The sequence below is a fragment of the Sceloporus occidentalis genome, unplaced genomic scaffold (genome assembly GCF_023333645.1).
Source record: "Sceloporus occidentalis isolate IW3139 unplaced genomic scaffold, rSceOcc1.0.p SCAF_19, whole genome shotgun sequence".
Lineage (NCBI taxonomy): Eukaryota > Metazoa > Chordata > Lepidosauria > Squamata > Phrynosomatidae > Sceloporus > Sceloporus occidentalis.
Genome location: NW_028316999.1, coordinates 4,301,752 through 4,328,855, shown reverse-complemented (window position 1 = coordinate 4,328,855; position 27,104 = coordinate 4,301,752). Strand labels below are relative to the sequence as shown.

The following is a 27,104-nucleotide window of genomic DNA, read 5'->3' as shown; positions in this document are numbered from 1 at the left end:
TCTGGCATACCCAGTACTTTAGCTTACAAAATGCTAGCCAAGTGCTGAATTTTTATACTGAGCCTTGCTTAAGTGAAGCTATGCCAGTTGTGCTGAAAAACCACACATGAGAATTTTGTACATAACGAATGCTTATGTGCACTATATTCAATGAGAATAGTTGAGAATATATATATATATATATATATATATAAAGACGCATGTCTTTTTTCAGCCTATATAACTATGTAACTGTATATACTACCTATGTTAATTTAGATTATCAGATGCTAAATAATGAAATGATTAATATTATTAGAATGTAAAGGTGTACAGCAGTTAGAAACACAAAGGCACATAATAGACTTGTGCAAATGGACCAAAAACGATTCAGACAATTTTTTTGGTGCATTTTTGGTCTATTTGTTTTCAGACAACGAATTTTGTTTCCTGTCCATTCGGTTCGGATGAAAATCAGAGGGCTTTTTACATTTGTGAACAAAATTAGTTGTCGCTCTCCTTTATTCACATTTTCATGCTCTTTCACACTCTCACCCACTCTCTCATTTATGTTCTCTCACGCTCTCAATAACTCTCTCATGCTCTCTCCGAATGTCTCCCTACCTTCTCTGCCAACCTTTTTCTCTTGCATCTTGCATCTTGCATTGAGGTAGAGGGAGACCCTGGCTGAGAAGATAGGGAGACATTATGAGAGAGTGAGAGAACGTAAATGAGTGTGAGAGGAATATATATATGAAGAGTATATGAATGAGAGTGAAAGAACCAATGAAATTGAAACAAAAGTTTGGAGCTTCTTGCTTAGTTTTCATTTGTTTCGTTGGGGTCCTTTGTCATTTTCAGAAATATGTAGGAATTGACAAAATTGAAAAATGTTGTAAATGTAAATTTGCAAGAATTAAAATACACAAAGAGACATTAATGTCCTTTAAAAAAAAATCCTTTAAACAGGGTTGGTCCTAGTTGGACTGGCTCACTTGCAGAGGTAGGAGCAGTGTAGGGTCATATAATGCTATGTTTTATGAATATTGTGGCTGCTCACACAGTGTATGAGTGGCTCAATGGGCGCTCCAGGAAAGGTAATAAAATAATAAGTGTGATGATAGAGTGTAGATGTTTTAGTATGAGTGTGTATGTGTAAGTGTGTTAGAGTGAATGTGTAAGAGTGTCTGTGCATATGTAAGTGTGAGTGTATGTTAGTGTGAGAATATATCAGTGCATATTTTTGTTACTGGGGGAGAGCAATGGACCCCCGGGCCAGAAGATACCAGCCCCCCTGCCATTTTTAATAAGGAATAAATACAGTTTATTCCTCTGGCATCCCTGACCGATTGTGGAACCATGCCCATCTGTGCCCTAAAAGCTCTTTAGAAAATGTGACTTTTAAGGGTTTGTATACTTAAAGTTTTGAAATGTTGCCAGCGATTCTAGTTGCCGGTTGAGTTTAAGGGTTAATGTCACTCTTCTAACTTAACATTTATCTATGCTTACCTACAAGCACTTACTCAGCCCATCTCATACGTTGAGGAAAAAATGCAAATATTTATTGTAAACTGAGTTGACAAGGGTCAAATTGTACAGTGCCAAAGATAATAGAAAATATTTCAAAAGTAAACAACCTCACATTTGAGGTTAGATATATGAGATCCTGTAATACAAATGATTACAATCTGATTGAATAATCAATGTAAATCTGTGAACTGCTTTGAAAATCACTGCTTTGTTTATCAAACGTACTATGTACATATGCAGCTTCCAATGCTAAACAACAAGTGGGACCATAGGTTTAAAAAGGTAATTCATTCTAAATGGTGTATAATTTCCCTCAAATAAAGCCCACATGATTTTAACATACATTGGGGCTTATGTATGAATAGTGACGTGATGTAATTTGAGGGTTAGGTATAAAAATTGGCCCTATCACCAAAGCAACCAATGGAATGGTTCAATCAATAGGACTGTTTCATTGCTTACTCTAGTGAAAACAGAACCCATGATTTTTTTTTAAATATAACCCACTTTGGATTTCAACTTTCATTCAGTTTAGCACTAATTATTCTTACATAAAAGCAGTTTTATACCTATTTATATTCAAAATCAATTGAATATAAACAATGTATATAAACAAGAGTTTTAACAAAGGTATATAATTGTATTGTATTTTTTCATTTAAATATTGTCAAGATATAGAGGAAAGTTTGAACTTGAATGAAATGTAATTTCACTTAAAAAATAAAATGTAATCTTCTATAATTATTCATTTTCCTATCCATTGGTTTTGTATCAAGTTATTAAACACATGAATGAACTTTCCGTTTCCATCTGTCTCAGAATAATTTTGGCTATCCCTTCTGGTCACAGGTCTGCAGTTCGAAGGCACTGTATTTTGTTAAAGTCAAAGTGATTTCTCCTTCCTGTGAATATTGTGTGTTTTGTCTCATACTTCAAAGGAAATAACAAAAGAGTGAAATTGAGCAAAACTATCATTGTATTAATGAACAGACAAATAGCAAATTCAGTAAATAACGTTTCCCTACCTTCACATCCAAAATGAACGGGCCAAAAACAAACTGAAAGATGAGTCCGAAGCGTTTTTGAAGCACTTGCACATGTCTATAACACATGAATGTGTTTGTGAAAAAAGTACTCTCAACAGGAGAGTCTAAATTAAAGGTTAGATTTAATGGTCTGGCAAGTTAAAGTCAGTCTCATAGTTTATAACCTTTTCATTGTTTTAGTAGGAGAACATGTCTTGATGGTCATGTGAAGATTTGCCCAACCCTTGGCCTTTTACTGTTCTAAGGTTATGTAGGTCGAGTTGTGGTATTGAGTAATCACGTAGCTGTATTGGTCTGTATAGCCAAATAGGAAGTGGGTTTGTGAATTTAGTTGCTACTACAGAGTGTATTTTTGTTGTAACACAAACTGATTTTATTTTATGTAAATTAAACCCAATTTTAACCATAAATAAAACCTCTACCAGAATATTATGGTGAGTATAACTATATATACATCCTAGGTGAAAAGGTAAGATACCTTTAAAAGTCTTAAATACCCCTTAGCAGCATTTTTTTTCTACACTGACTAAGAAACATAAAATGTATTTCATATCTGCAATGCAGTCACCTGTGGCAAAGATAGGTTAAATAAAGCATTCTGTTCTTTTATGTACTTTAAAGCATTTTCTAATCATAGACACATACATTTTTTAAGAAAAAACAAGAAATACTCAACAAATACAATACTCAAGATTCTTAAAGTTAATCAAACTTTAAAATGGACTCACAACTACTTTATCCCATCACTTAAACATACATTCTGTAGACCCCACACCCCTCTTTACTAATGACTATAGACTTTGCTCACAACTTACATCATTGATGAGATATTGAATTTGCAAATGACAATTGCATCACAAATAGCATCAATTACATCACTGCTGAAAATACAGAAAATAACTAATACTCTCACACCGGTGACATTCAAAGTTACACTTATATGTTACAGCTTAGTGGCCTTAAAAAGATTTTCTGTATTGATATGCTAGTGTTGTATTGCTTATTGGTGACCAGTAACAATGTTGCTATATTAGCCGCATGATAAAATGTGTCTCCTACTTGGCAGAGCAATGTTAAATGAGGAGATTCAATGGTTTTCCAGCATTTCTTCTGCACCAGTGTTCAAATATAACATTGTGTGCTTGTTAGGACACAGTAATTATGTTTTATTAAGTTGTATCATAGCAGTAGACAGTATCTAGGTGTATTATTTACTTAGCACAATGTCACTGCTGTAACCAAAGTATAGGCTTCTGTCAACCGTAATGATTTTTTAATGAAGTGCAACTGCTTAGTTATTGAGAGTTTCATATAAAAATAGTTTTCTGGTGTAAAGTCAGAAAATTTAATAGTGCTCATATTTTCTGATGATGGGCAGTATTGGCATGAACATTTGTGATGCCAGCATTGATGATAATGATGTTATGGGGCTATGTCTGATGCCATCAACAAAGCACTATTTATATACCCTGCCTTGTGCGAAATTCTGTAACCACTAGCAGAATTGCAGACAGCTGGAATTGCAGACTCTTGTAGACTGTCGGAACTCTGGAACTGGTAGCAACAGGTGGTACAGCAGGCAGCATGCAGCAGTCAGGGTCCAGCACACCACTAGTTAAGTAGCGAAGAATCCAAAAGGGGCAAACCCAATGCAAAGTCCGGGAACAAGGTCCGCATCAGAAACCGGGGAGTCAAGCCTGGGATAAGGACCAGGGGCAGGAACAGGCTTGAAGCATTAACGGAGACAGTTCTGGTTCAAAGGGAATATGCATGTCAAGTTGCAGCTAGAGACTCTAAACTGAGCACCTTGAGAAAGTCAACAGTGGTTTAACTAATCTCAGCCTAGTCTCCATTAAAACATATTTCTAAATTCATAAACTGAAATAAAATGTGAGATTCACTTAACAAAGCAAGTACATACTCAGCCGATATTAAAAACACTGATCTGAGGCATAAGTAAAAGTATTTAATTTCTCATGGATGGATATAGATATATATATATATATATATATATATATATATATATATATATATATATATATATATACATATACATATATATACATATATATATACACATACACACACACATACATACATAAACACACACTCAATGGGAATAGAGGGTGTAACTGTGCAGTATATTTGTCATGGTATATAGTAGTTAATGTGAAATATACTTCTAATAAAGGTGAGGAAACTGGCTTTACACCATGAGATAATATACATACATGATGATCACAATGACTGAAATAAGGAGATATAAACTTTCTATAGCAAAAAGGTTATTTTGCACATTGTTAATTAAAAAAATCAGGGAGATTAAGACTACAGTATCTCGCAAAAGTGAGTACACCCCTCATATTTTTGTAAATATTTTATTATATCTTTTCATGTGACAACACTGCAGAAATGACACTCTGCTACAATGTAAAATAGTGAGTGTACAGCCTGTATAACAGTGTGAATTTGCTGCCCCCTCAAAATAACTCAACACACAGCCATTAACAGGCCCGGACTGGGACAAAAAATAGGCCCAGGCATTTAAGCCTGAGCAGCCCATTTTTATTTATTTATTTATTGTTAAAGCCCACCCTTCATGTACCATCTTTGCATTTACTCATTCACACAAATCATTAACACATTCATTAATGCAGTCTCACAAATCATTCAAGCAATTCATCCACACATGAATTCATTAATTGTCATACGCATTCACACAATTCATCCACACATTTATTCATTCATTCTCATACGCATTCACACTACCCCCTCTCCCCATCTTATCTGCCCCTTCTCACTATCTAACCCCCCTCTGCCCCTTCTCACTGCACCCCCCTCCCTCACCCTACTTACCTTGTTGCCGGAGCAAGCAGCAACTGCGACCGGGCCGGGTTGATTTAGGGGCTGATGAAGCTGCAGCTCCAGGCCCCTACCTTAAAATAGGCCCAGTCAGGACCGGACTGACTGGGCCTATGCGGCCTCTACGGCCGCATTAACGCAGGACCCCTTAAGCCCGCCGCAACTGCGACCGGGTCCGCCACTCTAAGGGGCCGGGAAGCCCCCACAAGGGCCGGCCTTAGGGGTCTGCGGCCACACAGGGCTTAAATTAAAACATCGGGGGGGGGTTAACTTTATTTAACATCCTCCATGTTAAATAAAGTTAACAAAAACTTTATTTAACATGGAGGATGTTAAATAAAGTAAAATAAAAAAACAAAAACCCCCCCGATGTTTTAATTTAAACCCTGTGCGGCTGCACACCCGTAAGGCCGGCCCTGGTGGGGGCTTCCCGGCCCCTTAGGGTGGCGGACCCGGTCGCAGTTGCGGCAGGCTTATGGGGCAGATGCCCCTTATGCCCTGCGTTAATGCGGCCGTAGATGCCGCATAGGCCCAGTCAGTCCGGTCCTGACTGGGCCTATTTTAAGGTAGGGGCCTGGAGCTGCAGCTCCATCAGCCCCTAAATCAATCCGGCCCTGCCGCGGCCCTGCCCACCGGGCAAATGCCCGGTGTGCCCGATGGCCAGTCCGGGCCTGGCCATTAATGACTAACACCTTGGCAACAAAAGTGAGTACACAACTAAGTGGAAATGTCCAAAATGGGCCCAAAGTGTCAATATTTTGTGTGGCCACCATTATTTTCCAGCACTGCCTTAACCCTCTTGGGCATGGAGTTCACCAGAGTGTCACAGGTTGCCACTGGAGTCCTCTTCCACTCCTCCGTGGTGGATGTTAGACACCTTGCGCTCCCCCACCTTCCATTTGAGGATGCCCTACAGATGCTCAATAGGGTTTAGGTCTGGAGACACGCTTGGCCAGTCCATCGCCTTTACCCTCAGCTTCTTTAGCAAGGCAGTGGTCGTCTTGGAGGTGTGTTTGGGGTGGTTATCATGTTGGAATAGTCTCCAAAGGGATGGGATCATGCACTGCTTCAGTATGTCACAGTACATGTTGGCATTCATGGTTCCCACAATTAACTGTAGCTCCCCACTGCCAGCAGCACTCATGCAGGCCCAGACCATGACACTCCCACCACCATGCTTGACTGTAGGCAAGACATACTTGTCTTTGTACTCCTCACCTGGTTGCCGGCACACACGCTTGACACCATCTGAACCAAATAAGTTTATCTTGGTCTCATCGGACCACAGGACATGGTTCCAGTAATCCATGTCGTTAGTCTGCTTGTCTTCAGCAAACTGTTTGTGGGATTTCTTGTGCATCCTCTTTAGAAGAAGCTTCCTTCTGGGACAACAGCTATGCAGACCAATTTGATGCAGTGTGCTGACAGCCTGACCTCCCACCCCTTCAACCTCTGGAGCAATGCTGGCAGCACTCATACGTCTATTTCCCAAAGACAACCTCTGGATATGACGTTTAGCACGTGCACTCAACTTCTTTAGTCAACCATGGCAAGGCCTGTTCTGAGTGGAACCTGTCCTGAGAAACCGCTGTATGGTATTGCCCACCGTGCTGCAGCTCAGTTTCAGGGTCTTGGCAATCTTCTTATAGCCTAGGCCATCTCTTTGTAGAGCAACCATTCTTTTTTTCAGATCCTCAGAGAGTTCTTTGCAATGGGGTGCCATGTTGAACTTCCAGTGATCAGTATGAGAGAGTGCGATAGCGATAACACCAAATTTAACACACCTGCTCCCCATTCACACCTGAGACCTTGTAACACTAACAAGTCAAATGACACCGGGGAGAGGAAATGGCTGATTGGGCCCAATATGAAGATTTCCACTTAGGGGTGTACTCACATTTGTTGCCAAGGTGTTAGACATTAATGGCTGTGTGCTGCGTTATTTTGCGTTATACAAGCTGTACACTCACTACTTCACATTGTAGCAGAGTGTCATTTCTGCAGTGTTGTCACATGAAAAGATAGAATAAAAAAAAGATACTGTATGTATTTGTTATGTATAGTATAAAGAATATTTCTGGTGCAATTGCTGCCCACAAAGTGTCATATTTGGATAAAGGTGTTTTTTATGTATTTCTTCATAAGCTTATTTTTTTATTCTACTACATTTTATTTGATCTGCAATGGCACTAAATGAGTTTGATTAATAAAGAAATCGCTAATTATATGACTCTGAACATCTATATATGGCAAGAACCATTTGTTCCAGAAATAACTGTATCACGTATTGTAATAAGTATTAAAAATGTGTCACATAAATTAACTGCAACCTCAGTCCTTGGACTAACAAGAACAATTAGGTTAAGATCTAAGAATTTCCAAATGGAAAATAGAAAAGTGTTCCTAAAGTAAAGGCTGCATTCAGAAAAAAAGAATTACAGTCATCAACTAGACTAATTTCCATGCTATTTACAAAGTAAACTGAATTCCTTGTACATAGTAAAAGACAGGGTCATGCATTCACAACAAGTAAATTGTCATTAAATGATATGGCTATAAATCTAGCCAAATTCATTAGTGAATACGAGAAAATTGTATCTTTGTTGTATATATGGGAATATTGATTATGAAAATCTTCATATTGTATCTTATGCATTATGAGACTAATTTGCTGCGTTCATAGTTATGCTGAAGCTAAGGTGACAAATATTATATTTACAAGGTTTGCGACAGATATATTTCTTACAACTTGGAAGAAACATTTACAAAGTCCTAAAATTTAGAACAGTGTTTCTGTTTCATAAAAATATGTGTAAAATGCCCTCCACTTTACAAGAGATTGGCAGTGTAAACAAGGGACAATTTAAGATCATAGAGATCCTTTGCTATCCCTTCGTTAATTACATATTTACCAAGTCAGCTATCATAATTATTTTTTAGTTAAATCTGTTTTTTTCCTTGCCTCGAGCTCCAATGCCTTGCCTTTCTACTGGTAAGGCTGGTAACTTGACAAAGGTGAATTGCCATGTGGGTTGCTGGACTACTATATTTTTTGCATGTATTTTATGTGCAGTTCCCTATAGGACCACCATGGTATTTATCATAGTAGCATTTACATAATGGCTGGATCCTTTCCTTGAACCTTTTTGTAATACTTTTTTCTTGGGCCTTAAAGGAGATCTTGGATGCTGTATAATTGGGGCCACAGTCCATATAACTGGGGCTTTCGCCTAGTAAAACTTCAGACTACTAGACTATAGTGTACTAGGACACAAAAGTGCATATATACAGTGCTGACAAACAATACACAACACAATGCTTCTTCAGTAATATGATTTCTGGCTATGTATATTGAAAACAGGTAACAGAGATAACAAATTCAAGAACAATCATAACACAATTTGTTTTAGCAATGTAGCTGCTTGGGGATGCTACAATATGAACATGTCACTTCCCACTGAAAGTGCTTCCAAAATATTATGTAATATGATATTGCTAGTATAGTAAGTAGATTTAGAGTTTGTCCTGGTCTCTTTTAACAGGAGCTAACAAGCAAATGGTCTTTCAGTCTGTCAAGGACAATACTCTTGCAAGGAGTATGCTACAGTATTATTTGCCCAAGCTGCATCTTTTTTTTTATTTGGTAGGGTATTAATGCATGCTGGGAACAGACAACAATATACCTCTTCTCCCCCTGCTTTTAAAAAGACTACACTTCTGGGAAAACGCCACCCAGATCCTTCCACAAAATCCTGTGCTCAGTAACAGTAGTGATCATTGATCTTCATTATATATATAGTTCCTACAGTAACTGAAGACATGTCAGATTCAAGGGTTGCATTCCCCCACTCTTCATAGATAAGTAGTTATTATCCTTAGTAAAAGGAGCACTCATACTATCCTGTTTGTCAGGACATATGCTGTAAAATCACATAAATATGCACGCCAGAAATGTAACAAGGAACTAAGAGAATCTATGTGAAACTTTAGGTACGTTTGTTTTTTTGGCTGACTTTCTCCTTTTCTTAACCACTTGCAACCTTGCCCAGATTTCCTCGGAACTCCTCCAACAGTTAATTACTGCATGTTAGATTTTATAACTCCAATAATATTAACTGGTGATACGACAATAAGCACAGTGAAGGGGAAGCCAGCCACAAAACAGACAAACAAATTAACAAATTTGTAAGGAATACTTGGAAGCTTATCTTTCGTTTCAATGGAAGTCCTTCCTCATTTGAGAGATTTGTACAAATGCATTAATTAGGCAAAATCTGCTAATATTCATATATATTGATAATACTATCTACACATTTAATTTTCCCATTATTTCCCCCACAAATAGCAAACCAAATAGAAAAATTTATAAAAACAACAATCAAACAATATTCAGAAACCACCTTATCCAACAGTCAAAGAGTTGATCTAAACTCTTTAGTATAACCAGAGCCCCTTACAAAATGTTAGACGGAGCATTACCTTATACAAATTATTTAGTCAGTACTGAACTTGTGCAAATGGACCAAAAACATGTTGGATTTATTTTTCCATTCCATTTCAAACAACAAATTTTGTTTCCTGCCCTTTTGATTAGGATTAAAATCAGAGGGTATTTTATATTCAGAAACAAAATTAGTTGTCGCTCATCCTCATACTCTTTAATTCTCTCTCCCACACTCTCACCCTCTTTTTCACATTCTCTTACACTCTCATTCACTATCTCTCATGCCTAAGTGAGTGAAAGAACCAACAAAATTAAAATAAAAAAATTGAGCTCTTTGCTTCATTTTTAGTTGTTTCATGGGGGTCCTCTTGTTTTCGTGAATTCTTACAAAGTCTACAGTACCTTTGTGTTTCAATAAACTAATGTCCATGTCAGAACACTGTTGGTTTGATAGACTCTTAGCTTCTGCTAGGGTAACCATTTTATTAAAAAAATGCAACTCATGACTGGCAAACAGATACACTGCCCGACTCAGTAGATGAAAATGGGTGTCCAGAGCTACTTTAGTTTGCCAACAAAGCTGACTGATGACAGGAAGTCAGAATATGATCTCTGAACAAAACAAGAGTCCAGTTGCAAACCGTGTTCTGGCAGCCTGGAGATAATGAAAAGTTATTTTCATTGATGCATGTCATACCATGTTTCTATATATAAGGCTTCTTAGGATACAAAGTCCATTGCCATGGAAATCAAGAGTCACAATGCTGTTTAAACATCACCTTCAGTGCAGCTAATTCTAATAAGATGCATACCATTGAACATTTATTCAGGGATACTACTGGAGCTATATTTCATTGCTTTTAGAAGATTTTTTTTGCAAATGGTTCTTATTCTAACTAATATTTTGACAGATAATGATTCTTTTGAATGCATGACAGAAAAGTTAATTGTCACATCTGAATCATTTCACTTTCTGTTGTATAAGGCATATATTTCATTTCTACACAAAGATGTTGCATAATAATGTTAGTTTTAAAAAGACCAATATTGCCATCTATAAGCCATTGATTTTACAGGAGGAATAATGCTTTCTACGTGCCAAATTTCCCTAAAGTGAAAATTCACAATTCCCACTTGATAAGGCTGGCAAATCGTCTTGTTGAAATGCCAGGAATTAGAAATTTACATCTGTCATCAAAGAGGCAGAACATTGCAGCTCATGTTTTGTCATTTGTTTAGTCAGAAAATCAATTTTGTACCTTATTATAAAAATTGCTCTGGCTTTGGTCAGACAAGGATTGTAATTCACATTACGTAAAGGTGTGAATTCTGTAATTAAATATTTAAGACATTTTAGTCTTTTAATAGAGTTTTGCATTCCATGCAAGTGTGAAAGTATGGTGTTGGGTTTTTCGTATTTTTCTTTGTAGTTAACTATTTTTTTTTTATAAACATTTGTTAGTTTTTTCCCCATATCTATTTCCTATATGCTTGGTGCCCCCAAGTTTGAGCTTGACTTTATTCTAGTGATTTTGTGGATGTCCCTAGCATCCCATTTTGTTTAGTTTTGTCTGCTTTCCCTGGGCGGAAAAAGCTGAGGCTGTCGGGCCACATAGACATCTGCAAGGCCCCAGTGCTGCTCGGCCGCCCCCTATGACCAGTGAAAGCTGCTGGTGTGGTAAGGGGTGTGGGAGAGTAAATGGGTGAATGAATGAATAAATGTGTATAAGTGCTTAGGGGCAAGAATGGGACAGGCAAACTGTTAAGGAGGCAGAGATGGCACAGGTAGGCTACATAAGGGAAAGAGGCAGGCTGTTTCAGGGACAAAGATGGCACAGACAGGCTTTTTGAGGAGCAAAGATGGCATAGACAGGCTTTTCTGGGGCAGAGGTGGCACATACAGGCTTTTCTGGGGTAGAGGTGGCAGAGGCAGGCTGTTTCAGAGGCAGAGGTGGCACAGACAGGCTGTTTCAGGGGCAGAGGTGGCACAGGCAGGCTGCCTGGTTCAGGGGCAGCACAAGGAGCCTGTCTGTTTCAGGGGCAGAGGTGGCACAGGCAAGCTGCTTCAGTGGCTTACCAGGTCAATGTTTGGCTTAATATATCAAGGCATTACAGCAACACTGTTTAAGTGTAAAAAATGATCTTAGATCACTTTCTAAGCTTGTTTAATGCCATGCTTATGTGCACACACTGGTCGTTAAGGGGTTAAAGTAGAGGGTTGCCACATACAGGATGCACCCCAGGTGCCAAATACTCTTGGTACTCCCCTGTATGTTATATCGATCCTCTGTGTGAAATATAAGTGACCAGCTTTTCTGTCCTCAAAACTCATTATTAGGAATAGCCTAAATTAAATAAGTCCAGCCTCTTTAACAGTTAATGGCGTAAGTAGCTTTTTTTTGGCAAATACCATGTAAGTAAGGTTTGGCAATAAGGTTTGCCATATGCTTGAAGGTGCAATGAGGTGAGAGACGGATGCCTACACCACCCTTTCTGCAATCAGGCCTAATAGTGTGGCTCAAGTGTAATCCTCCGAAGGAGAGCATGGCAGAGGCGGTAGAATCATAGGAGGGTATCCAGGTTTCAGTTAGTGTAAGAAGTTTAAAAGAATGGGAGAGAAAAAGGTCATGTATACTAGTGAGTTTGTTGCTTAAAGAGCGGGCATTCCACAGGGCACTGTTGAAGATGGGAGGGAATTTATGGTTTGAGATGATAGGAATGAGATTGTTAAGGTTGCACATATTGGTTGAGTTTAGTGGTTGACTGTGTTGGGAACAGAGAGAAATATGTGGGGGACCAGAAGTAGCAGAGGTGTACACAAGATTAACAGAGCAAATACAGGCAGGTTTTACATATAAAGGTTTATTGCTGAGGTACTGGGGTAGCCATGACGGTGAAGAGATACAAAGGGAAAAGATTTGGAATAATCTAACAGAGAGCAGTGGGGGATAAAGGGATGCAGATAAAGAGTTGGCAAAGAGTTAGCACAGACTAAGTGATTAAACCTTTTAATTGTCTAGTAAAAAATAATGTATAAAGCAGGATTTAGGATAGGCATTGCATTACATAAAAAAGTAAAGTATAACGTATTACAAATTCACCTATCTGAACCTATATAGTTAGACATGTCTAGTTATCATGTCATAATCTACAGCACAGTATTTAAACTATATGCTGATTTACATGCACTCATGCACATTATAAGATTAAGGTTAATTTGATTGTTTAATTCATCCAGTCAACATTAAACTAATTGGTTAAATGCACCATTGTCTCCTTTTCTCTCAAATAAAACCAATAATTAATGCTCAAATAATACTGGATTTTTTTTTATTCTACAAAATTATTCTAATGAAAGCATTTTGTATAATGTTAGTATTTTAAAACTTTTGGTGTTTTTAGTAGCTTGTCTTTGTGGCTATACTGAATCTATGGTTTAAGTAGACTTCACATATTATTAGAATATTTATTAGTTATTTGCCAGTGTGAAAACTAAAAGGGATGATGCGTATTTAAGAACATTTTAGGGTACTTCAGCGTGCTATGCTTGTATGCTACCTACTACTGTTGATGTGTATAATATTATTTAATACCTATGTCATAGATTGGTAGTTATTTAACAATGTTAAAATCAGAAATAATGTTTCAAGAAAATTAGCAAATTTGTAACAAATATATTTTTTATTTAAAATAATATAAAATGTCTATTTAACCCCTTCAGGACCGGGATTTTGATACTAAGGTGTTGCTAAAGGACCGGAGCCGTTTTTGTGTTTTTGCCATGTCTTTCTTCAACTGTAATTTCTCTCTTATCAATTGGTGCACCCACACAAATCATATATTGTTTTTTTCAGCACAAGTAGGGCTTTCATTTGAAACCATAGTAAGCTGGGTAGTACATTGTTTTGTTTGAAAAAAACTGGAAAAAGTGGGGAAAAAATGAAAAAACGCATTTTTTTTACAGTTTTGTATACATACAAATTGTACACACATTAAACCAATGGGAAAAAATTATCCCAAATATATTCATTAACTTGTCCTGATTTGGAAACCACCCAACATGGCCAGGATTTTTATCTATTTTGACCAGTATAGGGCAAATATTGCAAGGCATGCATCACGTTTTTGAAATGTAATTTTTTTCAAATTTGGCATGGCAGTCTAATAACTGCAATAGTTGTCACAGATACTGATTACCCCCCCAAAATTATGTTTATGAACAGTAGATAAGTCAAGGTGTACAACTAGGGTCATTTTGACACTTTTCAAACAGGGATTTTATCGCCAATTGCTGCCAAATTTTGAGGTATTTTTATATTTTTTTGTTTTTTTTTGCATATGTTGCAATGTTGCTTTAGATTTTATATTATATTTTGTATAGAATATGTGCAACTGCAGAACAAAACCAAATTGTGTTCACCAACATCCCCCGGTTCCAACAAGGCCTCACATGCATGGTTCATGCACTTTTTGAGGAAGCTATGAGGGCAAAACTGGAACATGCGCATTTTCGTTTTCACATTTGGAATTTTCAGAAATTGGTTTCCTGGGCCCATATCCCATTTGGGACATTTTGGAAGCCCCCTGCTGTAAATTACCCCATAAAAGTATATATTTATGAACAGTAGACAAGTCAAGGTGTTCAACTAGGGTAGTTTTGACAGTTTTCAGCTAGCCTTTTCTTCACTGATGTCTGCCAAAGTTCACGGAAAATTTATTTTATTGCGTTTTTAACAAATACATTTCAATGTTAAAATGTATTTCTTGCACAGCATATGTGCAACAGTGGAAGAAAGCACCACATTTTGTTCACCAACACCCCCCGGTTCCAACAAGGCCTCACATGCATGGTTCATGTATTTTTTGAGGAAGCTATGAGGGCAAAACTGGAACATGTGCATTTACATTTTTTTAAATATTTTTTTTCATCAGATTACTTGTAAGTGACAGGTTTAGGCCGCTGACATCAATCAGGGAGACCGATCAATAATCAGCGACTTAAAATGTCACCGACAAGTGATCAGGTAATAATTATGATTTTTTCATTTTATTAATAATTTGTGTTTTTTCATAATTACCCTAGATGACCCCTCTCTCTTTGTAGAGCAGGGTCATCAGTGGGCTGCCATAATGATCCGATCACTCCTATTGGCCAGGGGCGATCTGATCAGCCCAGCATTTGACCTGGAAGCACCCTGGACTTTCAGGTCAGTGCTGTTATTTTTTTTTTTTATTATTATTATTATTTTATTAATTTTTTTTAATTTTTTTTTTATTATTTATTTTTTTAATTATTATTATTATTATTTTTTACATTATTTTTTTAACTCTTTCAATGCTGATGCTCCATTGAAGCACAGCATTGATTGATATTTAGTCCCCACAAGCTTGTGGGGACTAATATTAACCCCTGCAATGCTGCGATGGGGGTCATACACAATCGCAGCATTGAAGAGGTTAATTGAGGAAGAGGGGGGTAGGGGTTAACCGAGGAAGGGTGGGGGTGGGGGGGTCTGGTCTCCACACTCATGTGGAGACCAAAGAACCCTGTCTCCCTGTCCCTGAAGCTGCCTCTGGCAGCTGGGACACAATCTCCAATAGACTGGAGATTGTAGGGGAGGAGTCTCTCTGATCAGTCCTACAGGACTGATCAGAGGACTTCTGGGGGCTCGTTTTTGCTGTTGCTGGTCTGCCTGGGCTTCCAGGCAGACCACCAGCAGCAGAACCCCCTAAAAAACGGGAATTAACCCCTTCAATGCCGCGATTGCGGCATTGAAGGGGTTAACGCTGCACTGACGCTCTCATGGAGCAATCAGGCAGCAGGGGGGTGTTGGATCAGGTCCCCACACTTGTGTGGGGACCCATTCAATACCCCCCCCTTCCCTGAAGCTGCCTGTGGCAGCTGAAACAGCGATTGCAGATTTTTCTGCAATCGCTGTTTCTGCCTACAAAATCACTCCGTGGGAGTGATCGTGGGCTTGGGGGCGGGCTTAGACAGGCTGTGCTGTCTGCCCAGGAGTCCTGTGCAGACAGCAGCAGCAGCGCCCCCACGATCACCGCGATTGTGGTGATGTGGGGGCGTTTTTTGGAGGAGACGTACCTGGTACGTCCCGGTCTACCGGTGACTGTTAACCAGGAAGTACCAGGTACGTCCCGGTACTGAAGGGGTTAATACATATGTTGTACAGTTACAGTACATGTTACTGGTCATAGTCTAGAGTCATATCATATTATCACTTATTAAAATACTTTTAACACTGCCCTGTTAGTAATAAATATATGTTATTATCAATGGTAGATGCATTATTGAATTGACCAAATAAGATAATTCAGGATCTAAAATATGCATTTGACATTAACCACCAAGTATTTGGGAATTCAATTCAACAAGCTTGACACAAACAGAAAGCAAAATAATCCTTTAAACTGCCAGGTGTTTTAGCATAACTAATTTGAGGTACAAGAGAACTTCAAGCACATTGCACTGGTGGTTTAAGATAGGAAATGCATGACTAAAAAAACATTTAAACTATAAATTTTATAGTTACATTTCAAAAATAAAGACCTTTTCACCAAGGTTCATATTACCATATAGTTATAGTATATAGGGATATATCCATGTTTGAACCCAATGATAATACACAGTTTACTGTATCCTTGTATTCATGTAATAAGTTTGACATAAGATTTTGCACGTCATTGCATTTGCTTCTTATTTAGCAATTTCAGATATTCATATTCAGCATAGATAAGTATAAAGTTATGAATTTGCATTAGGGAAATCATCACTCAACTAAATAATGTATCTAAATACATTAATTACATCTTCAAAGAAGATGTATTTGTAAATCCTAAAGAATATCCTTTTTGGGTCTATTGCTAAGACATCAATATCATGCGAGTGCCTGTGAAACTCTGTTTAAAATTTTCAAAGTTAAATAAAAAATTCACTTCCCCCCTTACCTGTATTAAGTTTAAAATATATTTAAATAAATATTTTCTTACAAAAACAGGGGTCCCCAGTACCCTCTTAACCTTTGGGGGTTAACCACTTCTCCACCCCTTTAAAGCAATTAGGTTTAGGTAATACAGAGGGAAGGAGACACAAATAAGTGGTGTGGGCAGTCTGTTTGGGGTCACTGATAAGCTTTTTGGTGGCAAAAAACCACAGGATGGCTATTGGGGAAAATATGGCACAAGTAGGCTGATCAGGGGCAAAGATGGCACAGACAGGCTGTTTGGGAGCAATTAATTTTTTTCTTTGGCTTGAAACCTTTCCAAACAACTTGTGGTGATGTAGGTGACGTTGAATTGTAGTTTAGGAGACTTTCTGACCACAAGACGCAACTAACTTCTGCATTTCTTCAGTTGTGATCATACCAATAATCCTTGGTTTTATCCATCATGATGAATGACTAAGGGAATTTGATCTATTTGTAACCTAATATTTATACCCATGTGAAACAAGAAGTTATGTGAAACAATTTCCTGTTCCTAGTCACAAAGGTTTACTATGAATGTAAAATATCAATGGGATTATACTTCAAATATATTTTCCTCATATGAATTCATAGGAGTGTCAATAATTGTACCCCACAGCTTTTATTTTTGGGGGCCAAATCAGTGTTGTGTTTGCAATTGTGTGATATCCATGAGAGCATGAGAGTATTTTGTGTACTTTTGGAAGAAACAATCAAAAAGGTTAGGGTCAAAGACAATTTTCCACAGCCTTCTTTGCTTATATTTATAAAGGGGGCCAATATTAGTTAAAGGCACTGTACAAGTGGTAATGTGAGTTGGCTTTAGTGAATTTGTGAATTGGACTTTTGTCCTACACGTGTGACTTTGCTGCTATAATGAGCTTACTCTCCATCAAATGTCTGTTGACAAAATGAAAAAGCCAAATAATAATGATGATACCATTACTAAAAACTTATATTAATAATTGTGCTAAGTTTAAAATATTCAGTTTCCTATTAAAATGTAGTATACAGCTTCCATTGTACCAATAGTGAAGAAATATGTTATATAATTAACATCATTTTTCATCTCCTTGTTAGAACTTTTTAGTCAACATTCTGTTTATTAATTCCTTGCACATTAGAGCATAATAGGTAACATTAAGTGACTAAAATACATTGATTCTGCTGCACAGGAGGGAGAACTAACACAATTCCTAATGACTTTTCACAGTTCTAGTTAGCCAGTTGAGTGTTGCTGCCAAACAATTATTTACATTTTTTTTTACCTAATTGTCTTCAGGCAGCTACAAACTCGAAAAACCTATATTGTGAAATACGTTTTCCAGTCTAAGTCAAATACATGGTGTAATTTAGCAAACGGAGGACATAAATAAATAAAATAATGAATTTGTTTTCTTCTGTATTTGCCATGCAAATCTCACAACAACAAAAGTTGCTTGGAGATAAATAACGGAGACAAATATCACCAGATAAGACTAACACTAATATCCTTGGAAATTAAATACAGGCTGCACATAGAAACATAGTTTTAGGGAATTAGGAAATGCTAGACCCAAATATTGCCTTCTGCCACCCTTATATTCCAGTACTCAGCGCCTGAAGCATGTGCGGTACTGGGTTAGAGTTATAAAGCCAGTTAAGCATAGAACTTGCTGGTGAAAATTAACTGCTTACTGAGGCAAAATTGACCACGCAGTGGAATATATTTGTCATATATGGATAAATGATACATGATACATTCCTGAGAGAGAAAATTATATTGTTTTCCCATGTTAAAAATGATCAATGAAAAATATATTGCACAAACGGGCTACTGCTTTGAAAAACTAGGCTTACCTAGTCAATTTTGACTTACCTAGTCAAATTACAAAACACACATATGACATAGGGTCATATAAGTCAAGTTCTCTGAACAAAAAGAGCTACCCAGGTGCACAAGGTCCAGGATAGGGCAAGTAGTAAGCAAGTACACAGACAAATATATATATATATATATATATATATATTTTAAATATAATTAATATGGTAAATTAGTATACCACATACAGGAATTAAAAATAAAACCGTGGAAGTTTGTAACAGTGCTACAGAATCAGCTGGGGTTGTTTAAATAAATCTAATGTAATCTGTTCCCCTTTAAGGTTGTCCTATTCATACGATACCTATTCATACGATAGTTGAAATACTACTACATTTCCCCAAATTTAAATACATTATGGAGAATTTGTAATCTAAAAATGTAAAGGTATCTTAAAAGAATATTCACTTTTCAACTTCAATTGCTTTTTACAGTTGTCTGAGCATAGAGAAAATTTGTTTGAGTCAGCATGTAAGCTTTATACGTTAAATTGAGAAAAACGTAGATATTACCATTTTAGTCTAAGTATATTAATTAAAATATTTGAAGGCCCACTCACAGATGGAAAATCCAGGTAGAGAGGAGAATACAAAGTAGCTGCTTAATGAGTTTATTGATCTTTTAGTTCTTTTAGAATAAGAACAGTTAATATTTATGTAGTTAATATTAATTAGGATGCAATAATTATTTTTGCTTCCCTAAAATCCTAAAGCCACCTCTTGTCCCCAGGGTACCTTGATAGATCAAGCCGATTGATTTTGTCAGGAACCTTGCTACATCTTATATGGCACAAATGTCCTATGAGTTGCATGTCCTACTTCTGGTCATCATGGAATTAATCGAGACTGAATTTATAGCATTTGAAAACCAAGACAGTTTCCTGTCCTCCATTCTTTTTGTGAGTGTATGTGAATTATCCCCAGGTTGCAATGATCTCCTGAAATTGTAATTGCTAACATCTAGGAATTATAAATGTGTTGTATGCTCTTTATCAAGTATTAACATTGCATATATTTCTTGTTCCGTTCTATAGATTATCTGGATTTCAACTACCATCACCAATAGTAAGCACAGGGTCCATTCTTGCACTCTGGTTTACAACAGATTTTGCTGTAAGTGCTCAAGGTTTTAAAGCTGTTTACGAAGGTGAGTTACATTTTATCCAATCTTTTTTTGTCAATGGACTTTTAACAGCTAGTTTTCTTGATACCAAATAAGTGATGCGTATTACAGAAGAAGACAAACATCATAATTAGTAGTATAATCAATGTAACAGGTATAAGATACATCATGGAAATATAATTATAATATTATAAGTAAGGAGGTAAATATGACCAACCATGTGACTGTTTGTAAACTTCAGAAATCATGGGGTCATCAATTGTAGGTCAGAGATAATAACTCTAATGGTTCCTTACCTATGGTGTATCATATATATATTAAAATACCTTAAGGTTATGACTATTCTCATGGAAACATTGGTATTACGCAAAGCTATAAATACGGCTCTTGGCACCTGTGCTAGGCGGATGGTCCTGCTCTGCACTGACATCACATCTGCTTCCGGAAGCGAAATGAGGTGCAGGATGCCAGGTGGCTCAAGTGTCCCTATAACCTCAAGCCACTTGAGGCAGCCGTCGCTCTTACCCCATGGAAGTTTTGGCCCTAGTAGTAGAAGACACTGTATGTTTTGTTTTGGTGTTTCTATGTTATACTTGTATAGTTTGCATTACAATGTGTAAAATGCTGATATTCTGGCATATGAGCATAATAAGCACATAAGCAACATAATGAACCCTTATTCTAAATAAAGCCTGATTTGATTAAACATCATTTATGAGGATGTTTGTAGTTGTTTACAGCTCAATGTTTTTTATTAAGACTCATCAATGTATGTTCAATTGCTTCCTTCTTCATATATCTACTGAGAAAGTATTCAGTTAGATATGTACCGGTAATTATATGGCTATAAAAGCTCAGGTTGACTAAGAGTTTGCGAAATACCTAAACTAATGAAACTGCATCCCTTCAGTTTATTTTGCATGTCCAAATATATTGTTTAAAATATATATTGCTAAATATATATTGTAAAATATGTTTTTTTACTACAAGGCATCTTAAGGGGAAAGTTGTACAAGACAGAGTGATGTTTTAGTAATGTGTACAGCTATTAAATAACCATAACTCATACAAAATAATCTCCATGTACATATTTGTCTCTAAAACAAAGTAATGTATTCTTAATGAACCTATCAAATTCTCTAGGTGAATAAAAAATAGTAGACGTTTTCTTAATATTTTTGCAAATTATGTTAGTTTTGTGGGAGTTTACAAATATGATGTGATCTTAAATAAGAAAAAATATGTTTTCAGCAAAATGATTTAATTAAGCCACCTGAAAACATGCCAAATTTAGGTCACAAAATTAATTTGGTTAACAAAAATCTTGCAGGTCAGTAAATCAATTCTACATACAAATTAACACAAGGTATTTGACAACATAGGGTCCTTCATGAAAAGCCTCAAGGAGTTCATTGTGGGCTTTCAAAGAAATTATGCTTGTTATGTATGGAAAATTTACATGCTGAATATAGTATCATTTTAGTTGGGAGTAAATAGTCTGTTGGCTCTTTGTCATTGATCAATATGTTGTAGGTGAGCGCAGAGGTGTATCTAGTGAAAATAGCACCTATGGCAAGCACTGAAATGGCGCCCCTGTCCAAACTTCCACGCATTAATTCACAGTCTTTACTACCCCCTCTCCCTCCCTTGTCACTTTCTAACCCCTTTCCCTCCCCTTTCCCTACTACCCTCTTCCTCTCCCCCTTTGTAGTTCTCTCACCTTGAGGTCCAGCGACGGGAGTCTTCTGTCTTCCTGCACTGTTGCGGTGCCCGCTGCTTCACTGCTGAGCGTCATTTCATGCTGAGTGCCGTAATATGACGTTATATTTCAGCGCTCAGCAGTGAAGCAGCGGGGGCCAGCGAGCGGCTTTTAAACGCTGTCTTTTTTTTTTTTTTTTTGATGCGGGGGAGAACGAGGGGCGCCGAGCCGTTGCTAGGCGTCCCTCTCTCTCCTCTGCATCAAAAAAAAAAAAGACAGTGTTTAAAAGCCGCTCGCTGGTGCCCGCTGCTTCACTGCTGAGCGCTGAAATATAACGTCATATTACGGCACTCAGCATGAAATGCCGGCACCGTGACGGAGGTAGAGGGCTTGTGGAGGAGAATGAGGGACGCCGAGCCGTTGCTAGGCGCCCCTCTCTGTCCTCCGCATCAAAAAAAAACCAATAGACAGCGTTTAAAAGCCGCTCACTGGTGCCCCCTTTCAAATGGCGCCTATGGCACGAGCCATAGCTGCCATACCCTAGATACGCCTCTGGGTGAGCGTGTTCATCTTCTTTTAAATTTAGAAATTTAATACAAAATATGAATTAACAGGTCAAGTATTTAAATTTTTTATTTATAATTTTTGTTGTCATTTTTGTACCATTAAATGATATATAAAAGTATACAACTGAACTAATAAGTCAATTGCAAATAATAGTATAAAATATCTAACATTAAAGGCCTAATTATTTTATTGGTAGAATAATACTTAATTATATAGCATTCATGATTTTTGTGTGTTATAGGACTTTTTTATAACACATTTTGCTTTTGTTAGTGAAAATAACAGTACTTGTTATGGCACACTTTAGTTATTTAGTTATTATGACCCTTGACAGATGAAGTGAATAACACTGACAAAGTTGTTATCATGGCACCTGTCAGTGAGTAAGATATATTGGGAAGCAACTGAACACTTCGTCCTCAAAGTTGCTGTGTTAGAAGAAGGAAAGATGGGCAAGCCTAAGGACCTGAACAACTCGATGAATGGGTCAGAGCATCTCCAAAACTGTAGCTCTTGTGGGGTGTTCCCGGTCTGCAGTGGTCGGTACCTATCAAAAGCGGTCCAAGGAAGAAAAAGTGGTGAACCAGCGACAGGGTCATGGGTGGCCAAGGCTCATTAATGCACGTGGGGATGAAGGTTGGCCAACGTGGTCAAATCCAACAGATGAGCTACTGTAGCTAAAATGGCTGAGAAAGTTAATGCTGGTTCTGATAGAAAGGTGTCAGAAAACACAGTGCATCGCAGGTTGTTGCGTATGGAGTTGCCGCAGACCAGTCAGGGATGCCATTCTGAACCCAATCCACTGCTGAAAGCACCTACAATGGGCATGTGACATGGGCATAAGAACTGTACCATGGAGCAATGGAAGAAGGTAGACTGGTCTGATGAATCACGTTTTCTTTTACATAACGTGGATGGCTGGGTGTGTGCATTGCTCACCTGGAGAACACATGGCAACAGGCAAAGAAGGCAAGCCAGCAGAGGCAGTGTGATGGTTCGGGCAATCTTCTGCTGGGAAACCTTGGGTCCTCCCATTGATGTGGATGTTACTTTGACACGTACCACCTACCTAAGCATGTTTCCCAAAGGCAGGGTGCTGTGGGGAGCTTAGTACTATCTAAGGCTGTTTCGCCTGCTATTGTAGAGTTACGGCAGGCCGGTTTATTTTGGCAGCACTATTTATATATGATGGTTTGTTTAATTCAAGTTAAATAATGGTATATATAAAGTTTTATGACTTTGTGTTTACCACAGACTATAGCTGAAGTAAACAGGTCATGTGGGTATAATTGGTACGAGTTTACAATGCTTGACAATTTGCGTCAAGCAGTTCTTTGCACTTTAAAGTTATGGTTGGGCGTGTTACAGTGTGTAACAATCAAACAATAAAGTGCTGTGGCCATACACAATCCAAAGATTTAAATCTGTTGTCCTGTCTTTATTTGAACCAAATCCATTAAATAGTGAATGGTCGAGGAACTGCTGCTAACATCTTGGTGCCAGATAACGTAGCACGCCTTCAGAGGTCTAGTGGAGTCCATGCTTCAATAGGTCAGGTCTGTTTTGGCAGAAAAAGTGGGACCTACACAATATTAGGCAGCATAATGTTACGGCTAATCGGTGTATATCTAAAATAGTACACTGCAAAACAAATATGTATGCATGTCCATACAAACATTTGATGTACCTGTAGCTTGCTAATGTAGATGTTGAGTGAAATTATGAAAATACTGTATCAAGACCACTTTCTTAGTGTAGATTAACTGCCACTTTGCAAACCAAAGACCGCTGTCATCACACATCCTTATTTATGGCACTATTCATCAGTAGTAAATTAAGGCATTTGTAACTCAGTAATGCATTTACCAATGCATGACATGAACTTTGCAAGCTGATATGTGAATTTAGCCACATTCCCTGATTTTTTTTCCAAAAGCTGATTTAAAACTCCTGTCTTAGATAAAAAAAATAGAATTTAGTCCAACTTTATGATTATGAACTCCTGAGCCTACCTCTACATCAAAGTACATTGAAGGTTGTGATTGAAGGTTGTGAATAAAAGCTGTACCTTGAACAAAGCCTGAAAAGTGGGTTTACCACAACCAATGGAATGATCCAATCAGCCAATGGAATGGTCCAATCAGCTGAAATTTTCTATTAGTTGCTATGGAGTTACTTTAATATTGTGTCAATCTACCAATGATCCACTACCACAAATATGGTATTTGTAGGAAACGTTGCACCATGTTTACTTATGCAAATTGTGGTTAACTATTTAAGCCTCAAAGCTGAATTTAAAAGAGGCCAGGATCACAAAATAAGATGTAATACAGAGTATGCCTGAAACAGCTTCTTGTAAGACTTGATGTGCTTTTGCAACATCTGGTAATGACACAATGAAACATCTGCTGTTTTACAATGTAAATAGTTTTACTGTTAATCAAACTGCCTGTTGACTCGCTATGTAGATTATTTTCCATGTCAACTTCAATCCACACACCCCATTAGTGTAAACACATATTATCTACAACATCAATAATGGAAATAGGGTTTTAATCTAAAGCACAGCAAATATTTTACTTGCTAAAGTATTTGTTATTGATTCTTGTATACCAAGTACATAATTTAATATGCAAATGTAATTTCTACAATTGTTGTTAAGTTTAACACTAGACAGTATTGTGCTTTTATTGAAATATCCTTAACACATACTGGGGGAACATCATCCAAATAAATATTTGTTGTAATGTTACAGCTTGCACCAAATAATTAACTTTTTAATATTAATGGTTTTGCCACTATTGTCTGTTTTCAATCATGCTTCTTCATTCTGTTGTCCAGGGGAAGATTTTACTACAAACTATGCATGTTCTTACAGGTGCACTTCTATTGGTGAAGTGCCGGTACAAAGGACCATGGTTACATGTACCTACTAGGTTTGCTTTGACTGCTATACTTGGAATGTAAATTCATATATACCTAAAATGGGGCACTCATAATATGAGGAAATGTAATAAAGAGAAATCATGTGAAATACATTTTCCAAAGATTTTTTAAAGTTAGATGACGAGAATGCTTATAGTGCTTCAAAGCTGATGAGTACATTTTTACTAGAGCTCAGCAACGGTTTGTACTCTATTCCTGTCACAAGACTACCTACCTGTTCCTCGCATGGCAAACTCCTACAGGTTGATTGCTGCTTAGCACAACATTTTTAACCGCTGCAACATACAAGTTGTTATGTCACATGAGGTCACATGATACTTGAGACTCAAAGCTCATGGCACAAAGGCTGAAAAACAATTGAAGCATTATGGTTTCTGTGTTAATTTTACTGGAGTAAAAAAATTGCTAATTTCTTCTTATTTTTAAGCCTTACGTCTAAATGTCACTTTAGGATTTCAACTTCATAACACACCTTTCTAGTATTAAAAAACAGGTTCAATAATACATTATGTATAAGACATGTAAGCCTTTTCTACCCAGTGTTAGCTATGGTGGTGTATTTATCTCTGGTGCTACCCTTTTCTTGAACCATGACAGTGGCCCTGGTCTTCCCCTCTGCAGCTGCTGTTCATATTGCAGAGTACAATTACATTACATTGAATACAACTCATCCTAAGTGATCTAATGGGGTGTGCAGACTATAAGTGTTCCACAACTCCAAAATAATGCCCCAGCGGGGACAAGGGTAAGTTACAACTAAAACCAACCAATCCCGTTCCCGGGATCAAAAATACCCTTATTATTACCCCAACCTAAAACATCACTTTTATTAACGTGTTTATTAAAAGGTATAACAGAAAAAGATGTTTAAAAACACCAGTGTCACTAGTCCTACCGTAAAAGGTATACGTCACTGTAACATGAGGGCATATGCCCACAGTCGTATAAAACTAAGAGTATCACATCATATATACTGTTGATGGCTGTAGTCCTAACAACAAGAATAATAGAATTATGACCAGTGACACGGGCTTATTAAAAACTCAAACAAATAGCCCCCCTGACATGTTTCGCTCCTCAGATCTTCATCAGAGGTCTGGGCTAATGCTAAAAGTGATGTTTTAGGGTGGGGTAATAATAAGGGTATTTTTGATCCCGGGAATGGGATTGGTGGGTTTTGACTATAAGTGTTGTACCTACTGTGTCCGCCGCGGTCCCACGTCGGTCGACTGCTGGTCGGCGGTTCGCTCGCGATTACGCGCACGCGTCCTCTCCGGGTGATGTGCGTACTGCAGGTACATGGAGGGACGTACACGGAGGGACGTACACGGAGGGACGTGCACGTCGACGCGGCACGTTCACAGCGGTTCGCATAGCGTCATGTGATACGCCCACGACGCACCAACGGTTCTGTACGAGCTGCCGTGGCGTGTCAGCAGCACTCGCAGAGTCAGAAGCGAGGTGCTGCGACACGTTCGTGACGCTGCTAGTGTGGTAAACCTGCTATGCTCGCGGGTTTAGCACACGCAGACACTACATTTGTTTATCGCGATGATGCCATTCATTGACGTCGGTCGCGATGATGTCACGTCTCATGTCATTGGCCACTAGTCCGTTTTCCCGCCTTTGTACCTAATTTAAACTTGATTCCACTAGCATTCAGTGCCCGTTCAAAGAGTCACTGTGTGTTGCTCTGGGTGCTCGTTCTCGGATTTCTTCTATTGTTGTTTGCCTTCATCGTGTACCAGACCTTGGCTTTGTTTCTCAATTTGGATCCTGTCCTGCCTGCCCTGACCTCGGAACCTCCTGACTATGTTTATCTGCCTCTGACCCTGTACTGTTTGTTTGCCTTGGACTTACTGCCTAAGCTCTCCATGCTGTGAATACGTCTCTGCATAGTGGGTGCATCATCTGTGTTGTCTAGATCCCGCTATAACAAAAAGCACAGCTGAAAAACACATATTCCATACCATAAAATAAAACATAATTTTGAACCCTCAAGAAACACTTATAAGGGAAATGAACACACAATACAAACAATAAACACCCTAAAAAACTCTGTACATCA

At 37.8% G+C, this 27,104-nt stretch overlaps 1 protein-coding gene across 1 annotated transcript in view; it reads left to right on the top strand.

Moving 5' to 3' along the window:
* Nucleotides 1–27,104, top strand: part of LOC149302324 (CUB and sushi domain-containing protein 1-like) — a 589,437-nt gene that overhangs the window by 71,577 nt on the left and 490,756 nt on the right. The window contains exon 3 of the mRNA XM_089482423.1: nucleotides 19,736–19,848. Coding sequence (XP_089338549.1) covers nucleotides 19,736–19,848 — 113 coding nt within the window. The remainder of the gene's footprint in view (nucleotides 1–19,735; nucleotides 19,849–27,104) is intronic.